Source organism: Onychostoma macrolepis, chromosome 16 (assembly GCF_012432095.1).
Source record: "Onychostoma macrolepis isolate SWU-2019 chromosome 16, ASM1243209v1, whole genome shotgun sequence".
NCBI classification, from domain to species: Eukaryota; Metazoa; Chordata; class Actinopteri; order Cypriniformes; family Cyprinidae; genus Onychostoma; species Onychostoma macrolepis.
This window is the reverse complement of record NC_081170.1, coordinates 19,331,302-19,351,429: the sequence shown is the minus strand read 5'-3', so window position 1 is coordinate 19,351,429 and position 20,128 is coordinate 19,331,302. Positions and strand designations below refer to the sequence as shown.

Sequence of the window (20,128 nt, the reverse complement as noted above, 5' to 3'; positions counted from 1 at the left end):
TATCATTTTTTTTAACGATTTTATTGATTAGTTTCAGTTGTTTCTTTTCCTCCTCCCCACACAAACTCATACTCACCCAGCATAACCAGCGAAGAGACGCCCTGTTCGTTGCCAGAAGGGTATGTGGCATATTCACAGATGTATCGCCCTTCATCGGTCATCTTCACATTGCGGATCTGAATGGATGGGTTGTCCAAAGTGGGTGGATCTAATATAAATCTGACACGATCTGCTACAGGGGATTTTGTTGGGTAATTTACCCCAAAGCTTGGATGGAAAACTGCAATGTTGGTTCGCTCTGTGTCAGTCCGTTCAAAGATCCATGACACCTGCATGCAAAAGAAAACAAATCCACAATCAATTCGGATGATGACCAACACTTCCAGCACCTCGAATGCTTTCAGAAAGTTCTTGCTACGACCCCAGCAAACAAGTTCTTTCTACAAACTCTTGTTCGTAGGTTGGCAGGAAACAGATGATTTCAGACCTGAGTGAGCTGGGTTTCGCCTGGGCTCGGAAACTGGCATCGCAGTGTCACTGACTGACCAGGATATGACACGACTTCTGGCTCCACCCTCACACGCTGAGCCAACGCTCCTGAAAAGAGAATGAGAAAAGGCCATGAGAACAGGAAACAACCTTCACTTCTGTCTGGATAAATTCAGGTGACCCGCGACCACCTCGCTGAACGCGCCAGAGAAAAATTCAGCACGTAGCAGCGCAGTCTAGGAGTTCAGGGATGGCGAAATAAGAAATGATAAATGAGGTTACAACAAAACAGCAAGTAGGCCAATGTTTCTGATCTCAGCCGGGTTGTGAGGGTGCGAATCTAAATCTGAATGTGTGTGTGTGTAAGCCGTGTGAAAGTATCTATGAAAAAAAAAAAAAACATTCAGCTCGCCCTCACCACGAAGCGTTCATCATCCACCACAACCCTGACAGAACACATTCAATGAGTGCACGTGTGTGTATGTGTGTGTGTAGTGGGGGTTTAAAGTGGTAAAGAAGTGAAAACTGCACACAGTATCATGGGAGCACTGTATATGTCAGAGCCTTGGTGCTCATGTGGACCATTTTCTGATTCCATTCTTCCCATCATTTCCTGTACTCTCTCTACTATGGCCTTATAAAAGCTGCAAATCTAATGCATAAAAATGCAGCCACATTTACCATTTTTACTGAATTTTTGCCGTCGAAATAGGTTTATCTCAGGAAGAATCTATGCAATTGTCGGTGCTGATAGCCTCGTGGTTAGTGCGCAGACATATACAACGCAGCTGCATGTGTTCATGGCGACCGAGTTTGATTACCCAATGCTTTCCTGTCATTTCAAATAATAAAGGAATAAAAAGCCCATAAATGAAGCTTAAAAAAATTAATCTGTGCAATCATGAATTTGCGTCAGATTTGCACAGAGTTCACATCGGGTTGATTACGTGAATTCAATGTGAGCTGTGCTTCATACATTGATACACTACTGACAATAAACAATCAACCTTTTTAGCATGCAAAATTTCATTATTGTGACCATGAGTCAAACAGGAATATAAAACCCTATCAAAAGTGGTTCCTTGGGTGGTACCCTTTTAAATCGTACTAATATGAACCATTTAGGTACTGATATGTACACTTTAGATCAGGGGTTTCAAACTGAGTTCCTGGAGGAGTTTAGTTCCAACCCTGCTCCAACACAAAAAATATGTAGTTTTCAACTGAGCCTGAAGGACTTGATTAGCTGGATCAGGTGTGTTTAATTAGGGTTGAATCTACACTCTGCAGGGCTGTGGCCCACCCTCCAGGAACTGAGTTTGACACCCCTGCTTTAGATACTAATATGTATGCTCAGAGTACTAATATGCTCCCGTTAGGGGTAAATAAAATAAAAAGTGGTACCTTTTTCAAAGGGTACCACCCCAATGTCACCTTTTTTTTTTCTGAGAGTGTACAGTATGTAGAAAACTAGTTTGACCAGTTTGTCTGCTAACCAGCTGAAAAGACTGAAACTCACGAACAAGAAAACACCGCCTCATCAAAACTGTGACGTTTAGAGGGAGAGAAAAAGGAAGCAAGAGGAAGCTTGAAAAAGTAAACAAGATTTATGGGAACTCTGAATTGCTTCCTTATTAGTTTTATCAGGAACACACAGTGGCGTTCAAAAGTTCATATTGAAAATATGGGATTCAAAATTTCTAGGTCAATTTTTGATGTTGATAATGTGATTCTTTGTCTTCTTTCGTTGAAGCTCACCATGCTCTGGAGAACATGATCGTCAGAATTTGACACAAACTTGGAGTTCACGCAGCTTTAAAATAAGTGTGGAAGTACAAACTAAATACTTAAGACATTATATTTTCACCCAAATTGTGATGCTGAAAATATCATTTGTAAAAAATACTTTTGGATTAATAAAACTGTACATTTAATTAGAAAAATGGAAGCATTTTTTTTCCAATAGTGGTCTTTTGGATCCCACTGCGTCTCTCGGTCTCTCGCAGGTGCTCAGTCTGAGACGAGGGTGTATGCGTGTGTGTGCATGCGCCCACCAAGGCGATTACTTCTGAGCCTGCGTTTAGCACCGCTGAGCCCTGTTATTGAAAATCTCCCTCTCTCCGTCTCTCTGGATGGAGAGTGAGGATAGGTCATTACACCGATGTGTAGAAGGAGTCAGCAGTCCATCAGAACACTAAACACATACAGTTCTCACCTCGATATACAGCAGCGCCGTGTGTAAATGGAAAGGAGGGAATGGGGCAGAAGATAGAGAGATTTAATAATAAACTGAAAGCACAAGAGAGATACAAACCACCTCAGTCAGCGTAGATGGCTTATTTCTCGCAAATAAAAAAGGTTGTAAAAGGATAGACGCACGGTCCCTTGTATCATACAGTATATATACTGCATCTTCCGGTCCATTGTCAACAGGATTTATAGGAAAAGTTCAGAGAAAACTACAAAATAAATATATATATATATATATATATATATATATGTAAAGAATAAAATGAAATGTAAAAAATACAATGAAATAAAAACGTAAAAAATAAGTATAACAATATAAATACAGTAAAATATAGTAAATAAATATAAAATTCAAAATAAAAAAATAAAAAGTTTTCCCATTTACTAAATTTAGGAAAGGTATCCCACTCAAGAGGACTGTTGTATTCAGGGTTCCTCTTTTGAAAGCCCCTGAGCTGAATGAACAGCCACCAATAAAAAGGCTGTTTGTATATACGTCAACTTCGTTCCCATTAAGATAAAACAAAAAACGACAGCTCCATGGATTAAGGTCTAAAGCAGCATGTAAAACAGAATGAGAGACAGAGGCTGTGTGTCAAGCGTGTTTCTCCGTGCTTGCCGCCTGCAGGTGACATGCCACACACACACACACATAGTCAGAGGGCGTTTATGTAAATCACACACCACCATTCGGAGGCCTGTCACCCATCATCATGTCACACACACACACACCGCTGTCTTAAATCTGGCCTCGCTTCCGCTCCTCATCCTTCCATTCTGGGAGAAAAACGGTTCAGTCCAGTGCGGACGGTGACAGACGAGTGCCCAGAATGAGAGTTTAGATGGGAGACGACGCACTGTGACTACCAATTGAGTGTGTGTGTGTGTGTGTGTGTGAGAGAGAGAGTAGACCTTCATTTTATATCGCAAGGACAGATGACGGAGCATACAGGTTCTATGTGCAGAGCTCATTATCACTCACACTCACACATAATCGGAGTAAATGCGTGGTAAGCAGGAAAATGGAGATGTCCAGTGGGTGAATGAGAATCATTCATGACACAGCTGATGTGAGCAGAGAGAGGAATAAAGACTGAGGGGTGGGAACAGACGGAGATGAACAGCTGGAGGGGGTCCATGGGGAGCGCGGCCGTGCGCGTGTTTGTGCATACAGTAAACATGTTTATTTATGTGCATACGCAGATGTCTCCAAGTGTGAAACTGTACCTTCTGTTTTTGGGGACTTTTTCCCACTTTTTATTGATAGAGACAGTAGAACGGAGACAGAAAATCTGAGAATGAGAGGAACCTTGGCACAAAGAAGCAGGTTGAATTCAAATCATGGTTTACCATATACTGCAAAGCTAATTTTCTTGCATTTTGGAGAAAAAAAAACAAAAACAACTTTTAAACAAAGATATTTTGCCATTTAAAAAATGTCAGTAAAATTTTTAGAAATTTAGACTTTTATTCAGCAAGGACTGCATTAAATCGATAAAAAGTGACATTAAGGACTTTAATATTGTTACATAGTTTCCATTTGCTGTTAAACTTTCTATTGCTTTTGAACTTTCTATTTATAAATAAAATGCTGAAAAAAAGTTAAGCAAAAATATTAAGCAGAACTGTTTAAAACATTAGATGAGATCTTACAAAATTCAAGTACAGCATCATTTATTGCATAACATCATACATTCTTCCTTCTTAGGTAAATGCATCATGTTTTAAGGAAGTTAACAAACCCAAAAAATGCAGTATGCAAATCGCAGTGTCAAATGACTGAGATCTCAGATGTCCGAATAATCAGTATTCATGAAACAGTTGGTAAACAATCCCCAGATGACCTACTGCATCTGCTGAGATTCTGAAGTGTGCAACCAGTGGACACTTTGCTATCCCATGAGGCCGCAAGAGCAGAGAAGCCATCAGATTAAAAAGTTTAACAAAAATAGTAGAGAAGTCAATCTGTTTGTTTCGAGTCTAAGTGCAATAGGTTTCTGTCATTATTTACTCACCTTCATGTCATTCCAAATCTATGACACAAAAGAAGATATTTTGAAGAATGTTGGTAACCAACAGGTTACCATTGGCCTCCATTGTATGGACCAAAAACATCTTTTGTCATGCATTTTTTGAACAACATGAGTAAATGATGAGAGGATTTTCATTTTTGGGTCAATTATCCCTTTAAATTGTGCTTGTAAATTGTTAACACCTAGGTAAATTATTTTTAGCATATGTCAAAGTTCATAGAACCCATAGGACTACTTTAAGTGTAAATACATCCACCATTGATATGGGAATTCTGGAGCAGATGCCCTTCAGAATTAGCATTTAAACATTTCAATGGTGTGTTATCATTTTTACCAGATATTTTTGTATCAAGCATGTCTGACGAGGAGCTCAAATGATACCACACACACACACACACACACACAGAGGAAGAGAGAAGTTGTCACGCAACCCCATTCACTTTTACCACACACACACACACACACACACACAATTATGAGCTAATGAGGCCTGAGAGAAAGAATGAGGGCCATGTGCGGCTTGAAATGAAGCACAAATCATCATCTATTTGCCTCTTTGTACAAACACGTGCAACACACACACAGATTGAGAGGAGTGACACATGACCAGGGCGAAGGGACTTCCATCCCACAGGCTAAATTATTCATCTGCCACTTACGACCAAGAGAGAGAGAGACACAAGAATAACAAGATGCTTTTTGCAAGGACTGAAAGAGAAGTGTTTCACTCAAATAAATCATGGGCGTCTCGTTGTCGATTAGGAGTGTGACAGTTTGTGCATCGCTACAGTCATTCCTCGTTTTGCTGGACACGTCGAGCCTTCCCTTGCACATATTCTGGGCTTGTAACAGCCGTCAATCATCAGCGTATCTTGAATGTTACTGGCCTGATTGGTGACCAATCAGATGAGCCGAGATAAGGAGAAGAATGATTGCTGTTTGTTTGCACTCACAAAAAATCCTTAAGATTAGAGACAACGAAAACCAAACACACTTGACACACAGAATCTTTCAACACACACACACACACACACACACACACAGAGCTCAGAGGTAATCTGAGGACTAATCTGGAAAACTGTGTGTGGAAAAACAGGTTTTGCTTTCCTAGTGAGGATAAAATGTCCCAGAAGAGCTTTTTAATGACATCTGAAACACTCCATTTCTATATTGTTCAATAGTATTGATATTAAAAATCTAGGGAGCTTACAAAACACATTTGCTCTTAGCCCAAACCACATTCAAAGTACATGTTTTGCATAAACATTTAAAAGTCATAAATAACTTAAACGAATGAACTTCCTCCTTTGAGTGCTCATGTATATAATGCAAACGTAAGTGATATGTATAGGATCACGTGACTAGCCTTTGAACAAATGGATAATTGAACACTTCTGGTTTCTCTATACTTCTGTTCCCCTGCACACATACAAATGCACTCATTTCCGTCTGTGTGTGGTGTGTAATTGGATTCCTGTATTTTCCAGAAGGAGGGAACCCATTCGGGTAGTCGCTTCTGGGTAAAAGTAAAGAGATAGCACAATCTCCAGCCATGGCTAAGAGACCGCAGCCAATCATATTATACTAGGCTTCAATCGGGTACAATACGAGCTCACAGCAGGCTCGCGTTTACCAAACAATCCTGTGAAGAGCTGATCAAGGACCTGCCAGGAGGCAGAATGACTTTTCTTTTGTCTTACTCTCTTGTACTTAGTTTTTATTTTGTTGGGTTTTATGAATGCAACATCTGTAAGTAAATAAGTCACATAATTTGGTTAGCCCTTACAATAACCTTCAAGATTCATATTATACAATACCAGTTCAGTAGTTCATGTAGATTGAAGTCTAAATTGAATGAGATAAGAAGGCAGTGTGACTGCAAAAACAATAGCATGTATTTCTATCAAGTTGTCCTTGTGAATGAAAAACCAGTGTTGCACCATTTAAGAATGACTTTGTTCTGTACATTCAATTAATCGTTCAAAAAGACTCACAGACGTCAGCGCGCTGAAATACAGTGCTGTTGCACTACGGCCGTCCCAAGTTCGAATCCCGACTCTAGGACCTTTCCTGATCCTGCCCCCTATCTCTCTCCCACTTCGCTTCCTGTCAGTTCTGTTTTGTCTTATCGTAATAAAGGCGAAAATGACAAACATAAAAAAATTAATCTAAATGACTCAGACTTTCTAACGGACGTGTTCATGAGTTTATTTTATAATGATTCCACACATTCTAATAATACTTTTCCAACTTAGTGAAGAGTGAAAAATGTCTATTATTACTGAAATACAGCACCAAATGAATCAGAATCGAATCATGTCTAATTAAACCAAACCGAATTGAGAACTTGTGATTTAGAAATCTGAACTAACTATTTAAACATGCACAGTATTACACCGTGTCCTTACCAGGCACAATGTGACAAGAAATTAATCTGTTCATATTGAATGTGGACAGCCAATCAAAACACATGCGCATCAAATGCACAACGCCATAGAAACAAAACCAAACAACTCACAAAATATCACGTCGTTTGTCAGATTCACACGCAATAGATGCTTTACTTGCTTGTCGCTTTTTAACAAAGTAGTGCGTCACACATAACACTGTTATATTTGTAAACACAATAAATTCAAGTATTATAAAGTGTCAGCCAGGACTGTTTAGAGTATGGAGCACGGATCAAAGTCTGCAGACCCCCTCAGATGCATTCACAGCACGCTTTCAAAACCTACATTCATTACAGCGTCTGTAAACACACAGAGTCAGTAAACACTCGGCTCAAAGGAGCTAAATGGCCACTGTTAGCAAAGCACACAGACAAAAAACAGCCCTTCTGAGGAGAATGAGGGGGCAGGTAGGGTGAGCCGTGTGTGTGGACAGACAGCACCACATTTACTAGGCTGAGACACGTTCCACTGAACACATTAAGCAAGCATTTCACCACATGGGTGTAGCAGCATTGAAACGAGGTTTAGATGACATCACTATATGGCGAATCTAGAGCTCATAACTAGTAATTAGCTCACAATGACGCTGCTAGGTAATCTTAGCACTTCACCCAGTCTTTTTAATGGATTAACATTCATGAGCCACAGAGATTACATTATGCTCTGAGATGTCAGTTTTTTGTCTGCGCAGATATTTTTACCTTATATTTTTAATAATATCGATAAATGCAAAGCAGAACAGCTCCTTTCAGAGATGTCAAAACGTTATTTTATCAAATAATATTTGATACAATGAAAAGTTAATTTTATGCGCAATGGCATGTGTGGTAAACTATAAAACTCATTTGGTTATAAACCATCATCATTGATTTACAGCAGAGACGGAAATATCCGAATCACAAATCTATACTGCTTTCCTGTGAGCCTCAGTGCTGCGGAGGGATGGACACACACACACACACACACACACACACACACACAAGGGTCGGATTCGGGTTTAACATCTACTCCACCACAATGACCGACAGAAATGATTCCCTGTTTCAAAAATGTCGATAATGTTGCTCTTGATAATATTTGCACAGAAAGGCTTGTCTTGTGGAAAATTAAATGTGAATCCTCTGCCTTTATCAGCATGTGTCATGTCAAAGTCGAACAATAAAAGAGGAAATCAATCAAGAGATCAGTCAATACCTGCCACACATCTGCTGATAGCACACACACAAGATCTAACACCCCCCATTAATTAAACTAGCTCTCTATAATTACACTGATCTTCAAAGAAGGTGAGAGAGAGAGAGAGAGAAATGGTGGGGGGGGATAAACCAGAATAAAATAGAAGGAAAGAACAGGGGGCTGATTACATGAATACATGCATCCGCGTTGTTGACTTCTGGGAAAATCTAACAGAGGTACAATATACATTAAGCAGATCATCAAAGAGCTAAATATGACATGTACGAGAGGGGCTAAGGGAAACACACACACACACACATAGAGTATTAAGCTGTTAAATGAGCTGGCTGCCGGCGTCTCCTTTTAAAGGATGTGAAGGAGATTAGGCTGAGGCGGCAGAGATTTGCCACCACTTTTGATTAGGAACGGATCATCCTGGATTTTCTTCACATCACACGTACACACTTGCACATCAGAGACGCGGCTAATTACAAACGCACACACAAATGCCCTCACACACTCCAGCAGCGGTGTCTAACTAATTACCTGCTGGAAATGACAGGATCTGCAGGTGAGAGGAGAGAAAGAGACTTTAACACCTGGGAGAGCAGAGATGAGACGGTTATCATTTTAACACCTGAGAAAGGAGAGAAGAGAAACAGTAAGGAGACGAGATGAGAAGAGAACACAACTTGAGATGAAAAGAGACGAGAAACAGCAATCACTTTAACACTGGACAGAAGAAACCAGTTGAGAATAGTATGAGAAGTAATAAGACATAAGAAAAGAACAAGATGACACTCTGAAGAGACGAGCAAGAGTTGAGAAATAGATGAGACTGCTATCAATTAGCACCTGAGAAAGAAGTAAAGAGACAAGAACAGATGGATACCAAAATGATTCGTCAATGAATCATTATTCTTTCTTTAATGATTCTGAATCGATCCACAGAATTGCCGCATATACCAACTAGATCACGCTATTCAAAATGGATAAACTTTGGATTCAAATATGGAGGTGCCGAAAGACTCCGACCCCTAAAGGAGGTAAAGAAAATACAAGATGATGGGAAACCAGAAGGTTATCATCATCTGCTTCTCCTCAAACACAGCGGTTGACACATTCCAGAGCAGATCAGTGAAAGAACTCCGCTTATCTATGAATGATCAGCCACAGAAGATCCGGACACTGGGAGTCCTGAAAAATGGGTCGTAAACCCATCACCCTGTTTTTCCAGGAATAAGGAGGGGTGGAACAGGAGGAGGGAGAAGAGAAAAAAAAAAAGAGCAAGCAGAGAAATGCAACAGCTGTTTCCCATCACATCTGCACAGAGACACGGCCATCAGCTCACAGACGCTGCCCTGCGGAGGAGAGAGACAGACACAGGGTGGTGTGTGTGTGTGTGTGTGTGTGTGTGTGTGTGTGTGTGTGTGTGTGTGTGTATGGATGGTCACAGTGGGGGTGAGCGGTAGATGAAATATGGAGAGAAAGAAGGGGGGAGATAAAGCGAGAGTTGAAGTTGAGCTCAGTCGCTGGAGTAACCTGCTCTGCATTCCCCTTGAGTGAGTCTTTCACTCCCTCAGACAGCTGAAGTTCCTCTCGCTCTCGCTCCTTTTTCTGACACTCAGAACAAGAAGGGCCTGTGTGAGTTCAAAGATGAAGGAACCCAAAGGAAAGTGTGTGAGTGTGTGTGTGTGTGTGTGTGTGTGTGTGTGTGTGTGTGTGTGTGTGTGTGTGTGTATGGATGGTCACAGTGGGGTGAGCGGTAGATGAAATATGGAGAGAAAGAAGGGGAGATAAAGCGAGAGTTGAAGTTGAGCTCAGTCGCTGGAGTAACCTGCTCTGCATTCCCCTTGAGTGAGTCTTTCACTCCCTCAGACAGCTGAAGTTCCTCTCGCTCTCGCTCCTTTTTTCTGACACTCAGAACAAGAAGGGCCTGTGTGAGTTCAAAGATGAAGGAACCCAAAGGAAAGTGTGTGAGTGTGTGTGCAAATGTCCTCATCAGACCCTGCTACACCGTCAAGGCATGGCAGCCGCATCAGCGAGAAGAAATAGGACACATCCATCTGAAGCTGAGCGTGTCGAAGGAACGGCTCCTCGCACAAGTGACAAGGTTGTTTTTACATTCATTTTGAAGAAAAATTAAACTAACATTTACACATGAAGCAACTACAATAAAATACTGCAGACTGGTTGCACACAAACACAAATTACTGCCATGCGGAGTCGCTCATATTTCAGTGACTCATAAAGATTAGGAAAATCCACTTTTCAAAAACTAAACACACACACACACACCTCTAATAGGATGTGAGGTCATCAGATGGGTTGGGGGGTGCCATTTCCATGGCAACAGATGAATTAACCCCCCCAACACCCCTCTGAGTTTCTGTCTCCGGTAACCGCTGGGGATGGAGACACACACACACACACACACACACACACACACACACACGTTAGCAGTAGGTTTATCTCATTCCAGGTCACCATTGAGATCAAATGGCTGAAAGATAATAATGAATCAAACTGAGAGGAGATGAATCAGACTGGAGGTCTCGTGTTGAAAAACACACTAAAACACACAAACACACACATCTCCCTCTCACAGGCTTTCAAAGCATTTGTTGACTGATAATGGCCACTAAAGTATACAAACCTTACGTTGTTTGTTTTGCTTTCAGACCGCCTTGATTGATCTTTCAACAGCAGAGAACTAAACCAAAATATTTACTTGTTAGTTCAAAGAGCCATTATTTAGAGCATCTCTGATCTAAACTGATTTACACACACGCAAGTTTACTCCCCAATGTAAACTAAATAAAAGCGAATTAGTTGTACTACAAACTAACTTTAACCTGAAACCAAACAAAAACAGAAAAACAACTTTAAATCATGATCTTCTGGTGACATTTCCCAAGCATCTTTTTTCCCAAATGCATGTGCACACACATACCACCATTCTCTGTGCAGTATTTAACCCTGTCTGACTGCGTTATAGTGCACCAGGTGTAAGCTTATATTCGTACAGTCTCTCTTCTTTCCATCTGTTCTCAGTCCACCATTCCATGCACTCATATGTATTCATCCATACATAAATGCAATAAATTCTGGGAACTAACCACTTTATGAAAGATATAATGCAAATTAGCGTTAACATTAAAATTTCCCTTTTTAAATTCACTTAAAAATTCATGTTCTTTGATAATGACAGCAAGCCCCTTAGTATGCATTTACAAATATGCTGTAACGTTGGCATGAAGTAGAAATTCACCCTATCAGTTTTCTAAATGCATGTTATTGATCTTATTAACAGTTCATCCATTTTTTTTGATCTTGTCATTTTAAACCAAAAGGTCAGACTTCTCTCTGATGATACATGTTGGACTTTTCAATCCGTAAATCCATTTAAATTCCTCCATCTAATCAACAACCTATAGAAACAAGTTCCTGGCCTACTTTTATTTCTTTTTTGATAATCTGTTTCACTCAGATGTACATCGCAGTATGCAAAAAAAGATCTGTCGCTTCTTACATCACATCGCGACTTCACAGTGAATTGTCTCTCGAAACCCATTTAACTTCCATAATGTGATGCATTTCTGAGTGAAATGGGATATTTAATGAGGTAAAAAGTAGAGGTTGATTTTATCATACCAGATACATACCGGCACAGATGAATTATTCACAATAATACCAGGAAAGTGCATTAAGACAAAAATAAAGTTAATTTTAATTTCACATTGCCTTTAAATAACACCTACAGTCTTCGACTGCTAGCAAGAAACTACAGCAAATCTCCAAGTACTGCCAGGGACCCTCCATGCACAAAGGTTTTCAGTTTTGCGGGTTGAGTTCCCATCAAAGCAAAAGACCAAACGCGAGGAGGCAAGAAGGGATCTCAGAGAAAAGCAGAATGCTAAAGAAGAGAGATTTGTTTCATCTGCTCTCATCAGCAACGACATCAAATAAAATCTCTCACACAAGGTGAGCAAAGAATAACCACGCGGCTCAATAAGGTTGTTTGAACAAATCCATTTCAAATGCTAAAAATCGATCTAAAAACACGTTTGCAAAGCCTCTCCACGTGAGAGCTGCTTGTTTGTCGGCCACACTTCCATTGAATGTTAAAATATCAATCTTCCTCTCTCGCTCCCTGACACCTCTCCTTCTCCTCCATCATCCATCCATCCACCCATCTATTCATCCCTCTCTCCCTCTGCATCTAAATAAATAAACACTAAGAAGGGAGCGAGGGAGACCAGGAGAGAAAAACTAGGACACTACAACCTGGGACCCATAGACCTCCCCCACACACAGAGAGACTGACAGAGAGAGAGACAGGAAGGAGCGGTATAACGGCATAAATTTAGGTAAAGGAAGGAAGGAAGACGTGAGGGATAGAGGAAGAGGAGGGTATAGATGTTCAGGAAAGAGGGGGTGGGACGAACCAGACACTGGAGGGTGGTCACCGGCACTACAGTTTATTAATAATCCATATCAGATAAATCTTTCCAGTGTTAGACTTCAAGGGGGTTTGCAGAGGGATGAGGACAAGGCTAAATGGAGATTTTTGCCCTTTTAAGCTGCATCTGCCTAATCAAAATGCTCCCGAGCTAATCACTTAGTTGATTTTACATCCCTCGCTCGCCACTCCGCCTGGGGCTTTTTTCCTGTTCTTTTCTTTTTCGTTCTCTCACAGGCCCGTGTTGCCCCGAGGGCTCGGTTATGGCATAGACAAATCACTCACAAACTGAAAATAAACTTACAACACACATATATCATGTTAGTCTACTCAAACATACAATATTGTAGCAGATGTTAAAACACATGCAAGGCTGCATGCAACTATATAAAAAAAAAGAGAGATAGAGCAAATTTCATATTAAAGTGAGAACTATGCCCTATTCACTTTAAAGGGAGCAGCCCATCTCGTATGTATGTGTTTGTCACAGCCAGTTTATTTTAGAATTGAATATTTGCTTGATAATATAATAGCAAAATTATTTTTGGTCAAATAAATGCAGCCTTGTTGAGGATAAAAGACTGTTTTCTGAAACGCTTTTGAACAATAGCCTACATACATAAAGTAAATTATAAATACACAGAAATATTAACATGTTTTGGTACAAACAAACTATAAGAAATATTTAGCATGTACTCTTTGCTAAAAGCCTTATGAGTGATTGAGCGGCTCGCTTTCATTTAGATTGACCCTACAAGTAGCGTTCTCTTCCAACTTTGCCTTTCAAGGGCACAAAAATGGCATTTGGAATTCGCCCACTGCGTCAGCACTTTTACTCCCCATCATGCTTTGCTTCTCAGTGAGCACAGAGGGCCATAACAAAAGGACAGCGAGGGCGAAAACTATCCATTCACCCCTCGTAAGTGTGTGAGGAACATTTTCTCCTCTCTTCATTCTTCTGTCCTCTAGAGAGCAGAGGAAGAGAAGGGTGGATCCTCCGGCGCTGCCATATCACTTACCTGTATGAATGGACACGGCTGAGAGAACAATGAGGGGCTTTCTTTAGAGTCTCTCTCTCTCTCTCTCTCTCTCTCACACACACACACACACACACACACACTTGTTTGAAAGGCAGTATGATTCTAAAAGAGTTAGGGGGACAAACACAATGGCCTCTCTGTTCCTGCACGGTCACCATTTCATGTTCCCTTTACTCATCACTGTTAATGAATAATTATGTGTAATTTAGAGAGGAATTCAATACAAACAATACAATAATGCATTGTAATTCACCTACCATCTTCATCAACTGAATTGTACTGGTGTGTGATGTGGCATAAGCTAGTAGTAATTTTTATTCATTTCAGTGACTCAAATCTTTTGACTCTGTTCACATTTACCTCGATTAGCAGATGTTTTTAAATGAGGAACGTGAACAGCCAAACAGATTGGTTTAGAGATTTTCCATCAGTATGGTGTAAGTGTTTTTTTTGTCTTTTCTGAGCAAGTAATTGAATCACTAAAAAGATTCCTTCAAAAACACAGTAAGAATTATAGCTTATTACAAATAGTTTTGTGGGAATGATGTTGCTTATGAACAAATTACAAAAGGAGATAGATTTTTTTCCTCCATTTGATCAACTTTTGGACTTGACTAACATCATTCTATGGAAGTGATTCATTCACTTTAAACATTTCTTAAAAAACAGACCAAAACACGGCTACTGAATGTACATTCTTGGATGACGCAGCAAACAAGTCTAAATGTAGCAAATGCGTCATCTACTCCGAAACTATTGTTTGTGTCACAGGTGTCACTGAATTCTCTCACTGATCCTTACAAGTATTTTGACCTTTAACGGAGTCAAAAAATTATTTTCTCCACTGTCTTCACATGTGTGTTTTTCTCTTTCAACAATGGAAAAAGAGCTGTTTCACTGACTTAACCTTCATGAACCACGTAATGTGACAAGAAAAGAAAGAGACAATAGAAGAGAGACTACTGGGAAAAGGAAAGAGAGGTCAGACCCAATTTTAAAAGAAATGGTGCGATTGGGAGCAAAAAAAAAATGGCCCTTCCTTTAGAGGAGAAAGCAAAGGGCAGAAGGAAGAAAAGAACAAGGCATGACTGCATCCAAATAGTAAAGAGAAATAGACTGGTTGCATTTGAAGAATGATTTTACATGAAAGGTAAATCAGGAAGAGAATCATGCCTGGGTTCTCCCGTCATAATAATAACCACAAACAGAGCACAGAGACACAGCCGCCAAAAACTTACTCTGACTTGTAGAAGAATCGACTGTCCTGGTTTTACAAAGCAAACTGGATTAAACAACATCTAGCCAAAGTCCACAACAAACAAAAAGAAACAGAAGAACAACACAAGCTGAGGTAGAGAAATAAGAAAGAAAGAAAAAGACATGGCTAGAGGAATAATGAGTCATAGAGAGGGAGAAGAAGGTCGTTGGAGGGGGACAGACTGAACAGCTCAGCAGTCAGATAGACCCGTTAAGTGGACTGAATCCTCAAGTGAGAAACAAGGGATAAAGAGGAAGAGGGGAACCGGTGGGAGGAAGGACTGCGCTCGTTTGTTAAATGGCTGACAGGAGCAAAAGAATGAGACCAAAAACATCACAGGAGGAAGCACAATGAGGATCAGAGGTCAGAACAAAGCTTCAACCACCTGCTTAGAGGAAAACAAAGAAGAAGGGAAACATACCTAACAAAATGTTATGTGTATGTTTGCATCTTTAAAATGAGGGATGGTTCACCTAAAATTGATCATTCTGTCATGCTCTAAACCTGTATGAGTTCTTTCTGTGGATCACATATATATATAAATTAAAAGTGACTCTAAAATAAAAAATACATTATTTTTCATAACTTGAAAACATAACCTGAACTCTCTTAACCCAGTCATAAAAAGGTCAAATTATCTGATATTTTAAAAGACTTATTGACCTTGCCACAAATTTATGAGGGTCTTCAGGGGTCACTCTATGATATTGTTTCCTGTTTTATGTTTTAAGCATGTTCCTCACATGTCTTTAATTTAGTAGAAAAAGTATTATAATAAAAACAAAAGATTATCCCGAAGTTTTTCTTTCAATAATTTCATTTTAATGAGGCTTCATTCTTTAATAAGTCACGTAGACAACCTCCAGTTCTCCTTAGGAGAACTTTATTTAGGCAATTCACACACTTTTTCTTGGTTATTTTACAGTATTTCTTCAAATACACTGACCTTATAAAATACTACAGAGAACATATACTAGCATTCACAAAATGTACCCAACAGAACTCACAGGAGACGGGAGACAAAATTATCTTAAAGGTCACTGCTGTTTTTCTCTGACAGCTCGCTACGTTGGGCATGCTAATGACATTAGCGTTCTCTGAGGAGCGATGTGCTGCTCACACTTACAGGAATAAGATAATTCAGCTCGCTGTGACTGTGCTGTAGTTACTGTATCTTGTCTAGAATGAAAAAAAAATGAGGCCATTTCTGGCTGGCTCGGATCCAGTCCGGCTTCCATCACACAGCAGACTGGCACGACATTCTGCGGACCAGGTGCAAGGCACTCAGGAAGAGGAGGAGAGGAAAAGACAATGATAGACAAGGGCAAACAGGCGCTAATGCCGTCGCTAACCACAACTGAGTGCAGGGATAAAGAGTGTGAAAAGGATGTGAAAGTGGAAAAAAGGACAGTGGGGATAGAACAGAAAGCGAAAAGTAAATAAAGCAAGATCAGACATCCTCTGGAAATGAGGGACTATATTTCACAGCGATGTCAGTCTGACGGGCCAGAGGCTTAATGTCTTCAATAAGCCGTGTCGACTCGCAAGGGCATAGCTGGCCTTGCTGATCGATACGGGATCAATAGAGCAAAGCCTTGCTTCCTTGTCTGCCTCTGGCTAGCCGACTCCAGATGGACAAGCTAAGGACAGTGAGAAAAGAGGGAGGGGGAGAGGAAGGACAATATTCCAAATAGTATCGCAGTCACTTCATAAAACAGTGAGGGAGAGAAACCGAGGCTAATCAGAGGAAGATCGTCTTCTGCGTGATTTGTGAACGGTGACCGGGCTACTGAAGGTCACACACTTCATTGCAGACAACGGTTTTAATTTTCCCTCCTATGGAGCGTAACGTGTGGCATAATGACACAATTAATGACTAAGGACCTGTCAACTATTGTTTTAATTTGGTTTTAACTTTAACACCACAGCTGCAGTATAACATCAATGACAGAAGAAAATTATCATTGGAATCACTATCAGAATGATTTTTTCCATCTGATGAATGCTAAAAACATTTAACAGCCAATCTGAATCCAGTTGAGGTTCATTTTAGCTCCACTTTCTAACCAACAAAAATTTGAAAATAACCTTGACCACAAAATTACTTATATTTCACCCATTACTCATAAGTCGGAGATTGTTGTGTATGACCGATAAAAACATTGATAGCCAATCAGAATCTACCCGACTTTGAAAAGCTAGAGCGTTTAGTGGCAGACGACATAACCACATCTCACACTTATAATGTGCTGAACTGTAACGTCTGTTGGTGTGAACGTCGATATGAGCCCCTTTCGCACTGCTTTAGTTCCAGAACTAAAAGTACAGTACTAAAGTATTGGGACGATTTTGCGCAAACTATTTCCCAGTACCATTTAAAGGGTTGCATTTGCACCGACAGTGGGTACTAGTTAGTGACGTAAGCCGGTCGACAGCGACGTCATTTGTGCGCGGCGTTCAACAACGAAAATAAAGAACAACAACGTTAACAACAGGAGGATGGAGGACGCTGTGATCGGAGCTGTGTTTTTGTTGTGTCTTGCGGGGTTCACAATAATGGACATGGAATGTCGACGTATACGTCAAGCGATTGAAAGATCGGAAAGGAGTTCAAAAGTGCCTGCACTTCAGCGTCCGTCCATCTATCGCTGTTCTCCATTCTTGCGAAATATAAAGTTGATGCGATGTTTACACAGTATGTGTTTACACGGCGTTTTAAATCATGGCGGGTGAGGGCGCTTTCGTACACGTTTAGCCAATCAGTGTACCTATGGAACTGTTTTAGACCCTACTCTGAAGTAGGAGCTAATTAGTTCCTCCAAACGGAGTTCCAGGAACTAAAACAGTTCCTAGTTCCCGCGGTGCGAACACGCCAAAATGTGGGTAGTTCCACAATTAGTTTGGGTACTATGAAAAGGTTCCTGCGGTGCGAAAGGGCCTATAGTTGTTGTTTTTGGTGTAAATGCAAATTTCCACACATTGGGCCTCATTCATGAAACACGAGCAGAACGAATGTGTGTGTAAATTGTTTGTAAATTGTTTGTAAAGCTGTTCTGACGTAAATTTTCGGATTCATGAAAGTGTTCGTATTTTCAAAATGTTAGTTGGTACGAAAGAAATGTACACCTGCTCCCATGTGTAAATGGTGCGTAAAACGTTCTGTGTTATTTTTGGCAAACTGATGACACTGAATTTCGATGCACTTCCATTATAATATTTTACAAGTTTGTTTGCTCGGTTTTGTTTTTTTGTAGCTGAGAGTTTAACTTTGGGTGAAACCAAAACACAGCACTTGTCACTGTCACTTTTTAGGGGCGGGAGGAGGCGGGACAAATACTACACTGACCAATAATCCTACTTGTACAACAACTGAACAACAATAGAGAAGTTAATATTGCTGGTTACTGCATTTTTATATTCAGTAATATTCTTCAAAATGAGATACTAGTAATACCTAATCATAGCAACCAAAGCGTCTCAGCTGGAAAAACGCTGTGCCATCAAAGCATTCTCATGCGCCACCAGCTGGCCGTTTTCAGAAGAGCGCCTGACATTTTTCAGCTGGCTAAACGCTTTGATGGATACGTTAATCAAATATTTATTGTTAGGCATGTGGCCTACTGGTCTTTTTTGCATTTATGCAATATACTGGAGCCAAACCTGAGAAAGTAGACCAGAATATTCCACTGCGTTCCTGGACACGCAATTTGCACAGTTGTAATTTATAGGCGGGGATTATGCTAATTGTGAATGAGCGTGCACACACGCCCTTTATACGAATGATCAGAATTCATCAACATACACCATGTTTAACTATCAAATCTGATGTGTACGAAGCGTTTGTGAATCTGGAGGAGAGTTTTCGGGAATGTCCGTTTTACGTGCAAATTACTCAGAATTTACTCCTATATTTACAAATGTTTCATGAATGAGGCCTAGGGGTGTGGCCGAAGCTGAATAGCCTACCTTATTCGGAAAGGCACGGATAATGGCTTCAAAAACGAATAGCGAATAATTCTGCTTGAATATTCGTCTGAGGCTGCAGCACAGTCTGGTGTTTGCTAGATAACAGGTGAGCCAGTGGATCAGCGCGATATTTTACACAAACCTCTAAAGTCACGCAATAATGAGTGTGTGAAGTGAATGAATTTAAACTTTATGAATAAAAAGAGCGCAAATCAAACACCGCTTACTGTTGCCTCTCCATGCATCTCTCAGAAAACTAAAATAATCAACTAAAATAATACATCATACACTTTCTATTATGTGTGTATATTTAAAAGGCAGTGATTTAAACCTTATAGGCTACGATATGATACACGAATGAATGGAATAAGCACAGTGCGATCACCAGTCAAACTGCCGCGTTGCGCGTCTCTGCACGTCTCTCAAAAACCAAACCAGCTCTCTGTCTGGCTAATAATCAGCTTAGATACAGATACATTTTCTACTAGGCCTACATGTTTGCTTCTTTATCTTTTGCTGGTTTGCATGGCACACGCACATTTGTTTAGTAAAGTAAAAAAAAAAAAGACTTAAAGAGTTCCGCATAATGGAAAAAGTGCGCCTTAAATTAATTCAGTCGTGTTCAGATGATTACTAAACGTTTGTCATGAAAGCTCTCTACTTGTATGTTCAATTTATTTTTAGAAATTAATTTTATATTTTAGAACACTGAATAGGGCAAATAGTCTACACACAAATATTTTTTCCATAGGCTATAGCTACTGTTCTCTTTTTTTTTCCCATACTTTTCCAGACCTGCAAATTACTTAAGTGAAATACCTACTTTTTAAAACTGCGCAGGAACCGTTGAGCCAAAGGAAATCATGTTCTTTTACATAAACCTCTAAAATTACAACGCAGTAACAAGTGTGTGAATTAAATGTGTAAACTATGAATGAAATAAGCGCAAATAAAATAGCAGTGTTACACTTGCCTTCTTCCATGCATTTCCTGGAAATTACTTT

General features: G+C 40.1%; 1 protein-coding gene across 2 annotated transcripts in view; it reads right to left on the bottom strand.

Annotated features, from left to right (window-relative positions):
- Positions 1-20,128, bottom strand: part of si:ch73-22o12.1 (nectin-2) — a 69,711-nt gene that overhangs the window by 43,053 nt on the left and 6,530 nt on the right. For both annotated transcript variants that reach the window (XM_058747059.1, XM_058747061.1), the window contains exons 2-3: positions 488-597; positions 77-329 (exon numbers count right to left, since the gene is read on the bottom strand). In XM_058747059.1, coding sequence (XP_058603042.1) covers positions 77-329; positions 488-597 — 363 coding nt within the window. The remainder of the gene's footprint in view (positions 1-76; positions 330-487; positions 598-20,128) is intronic.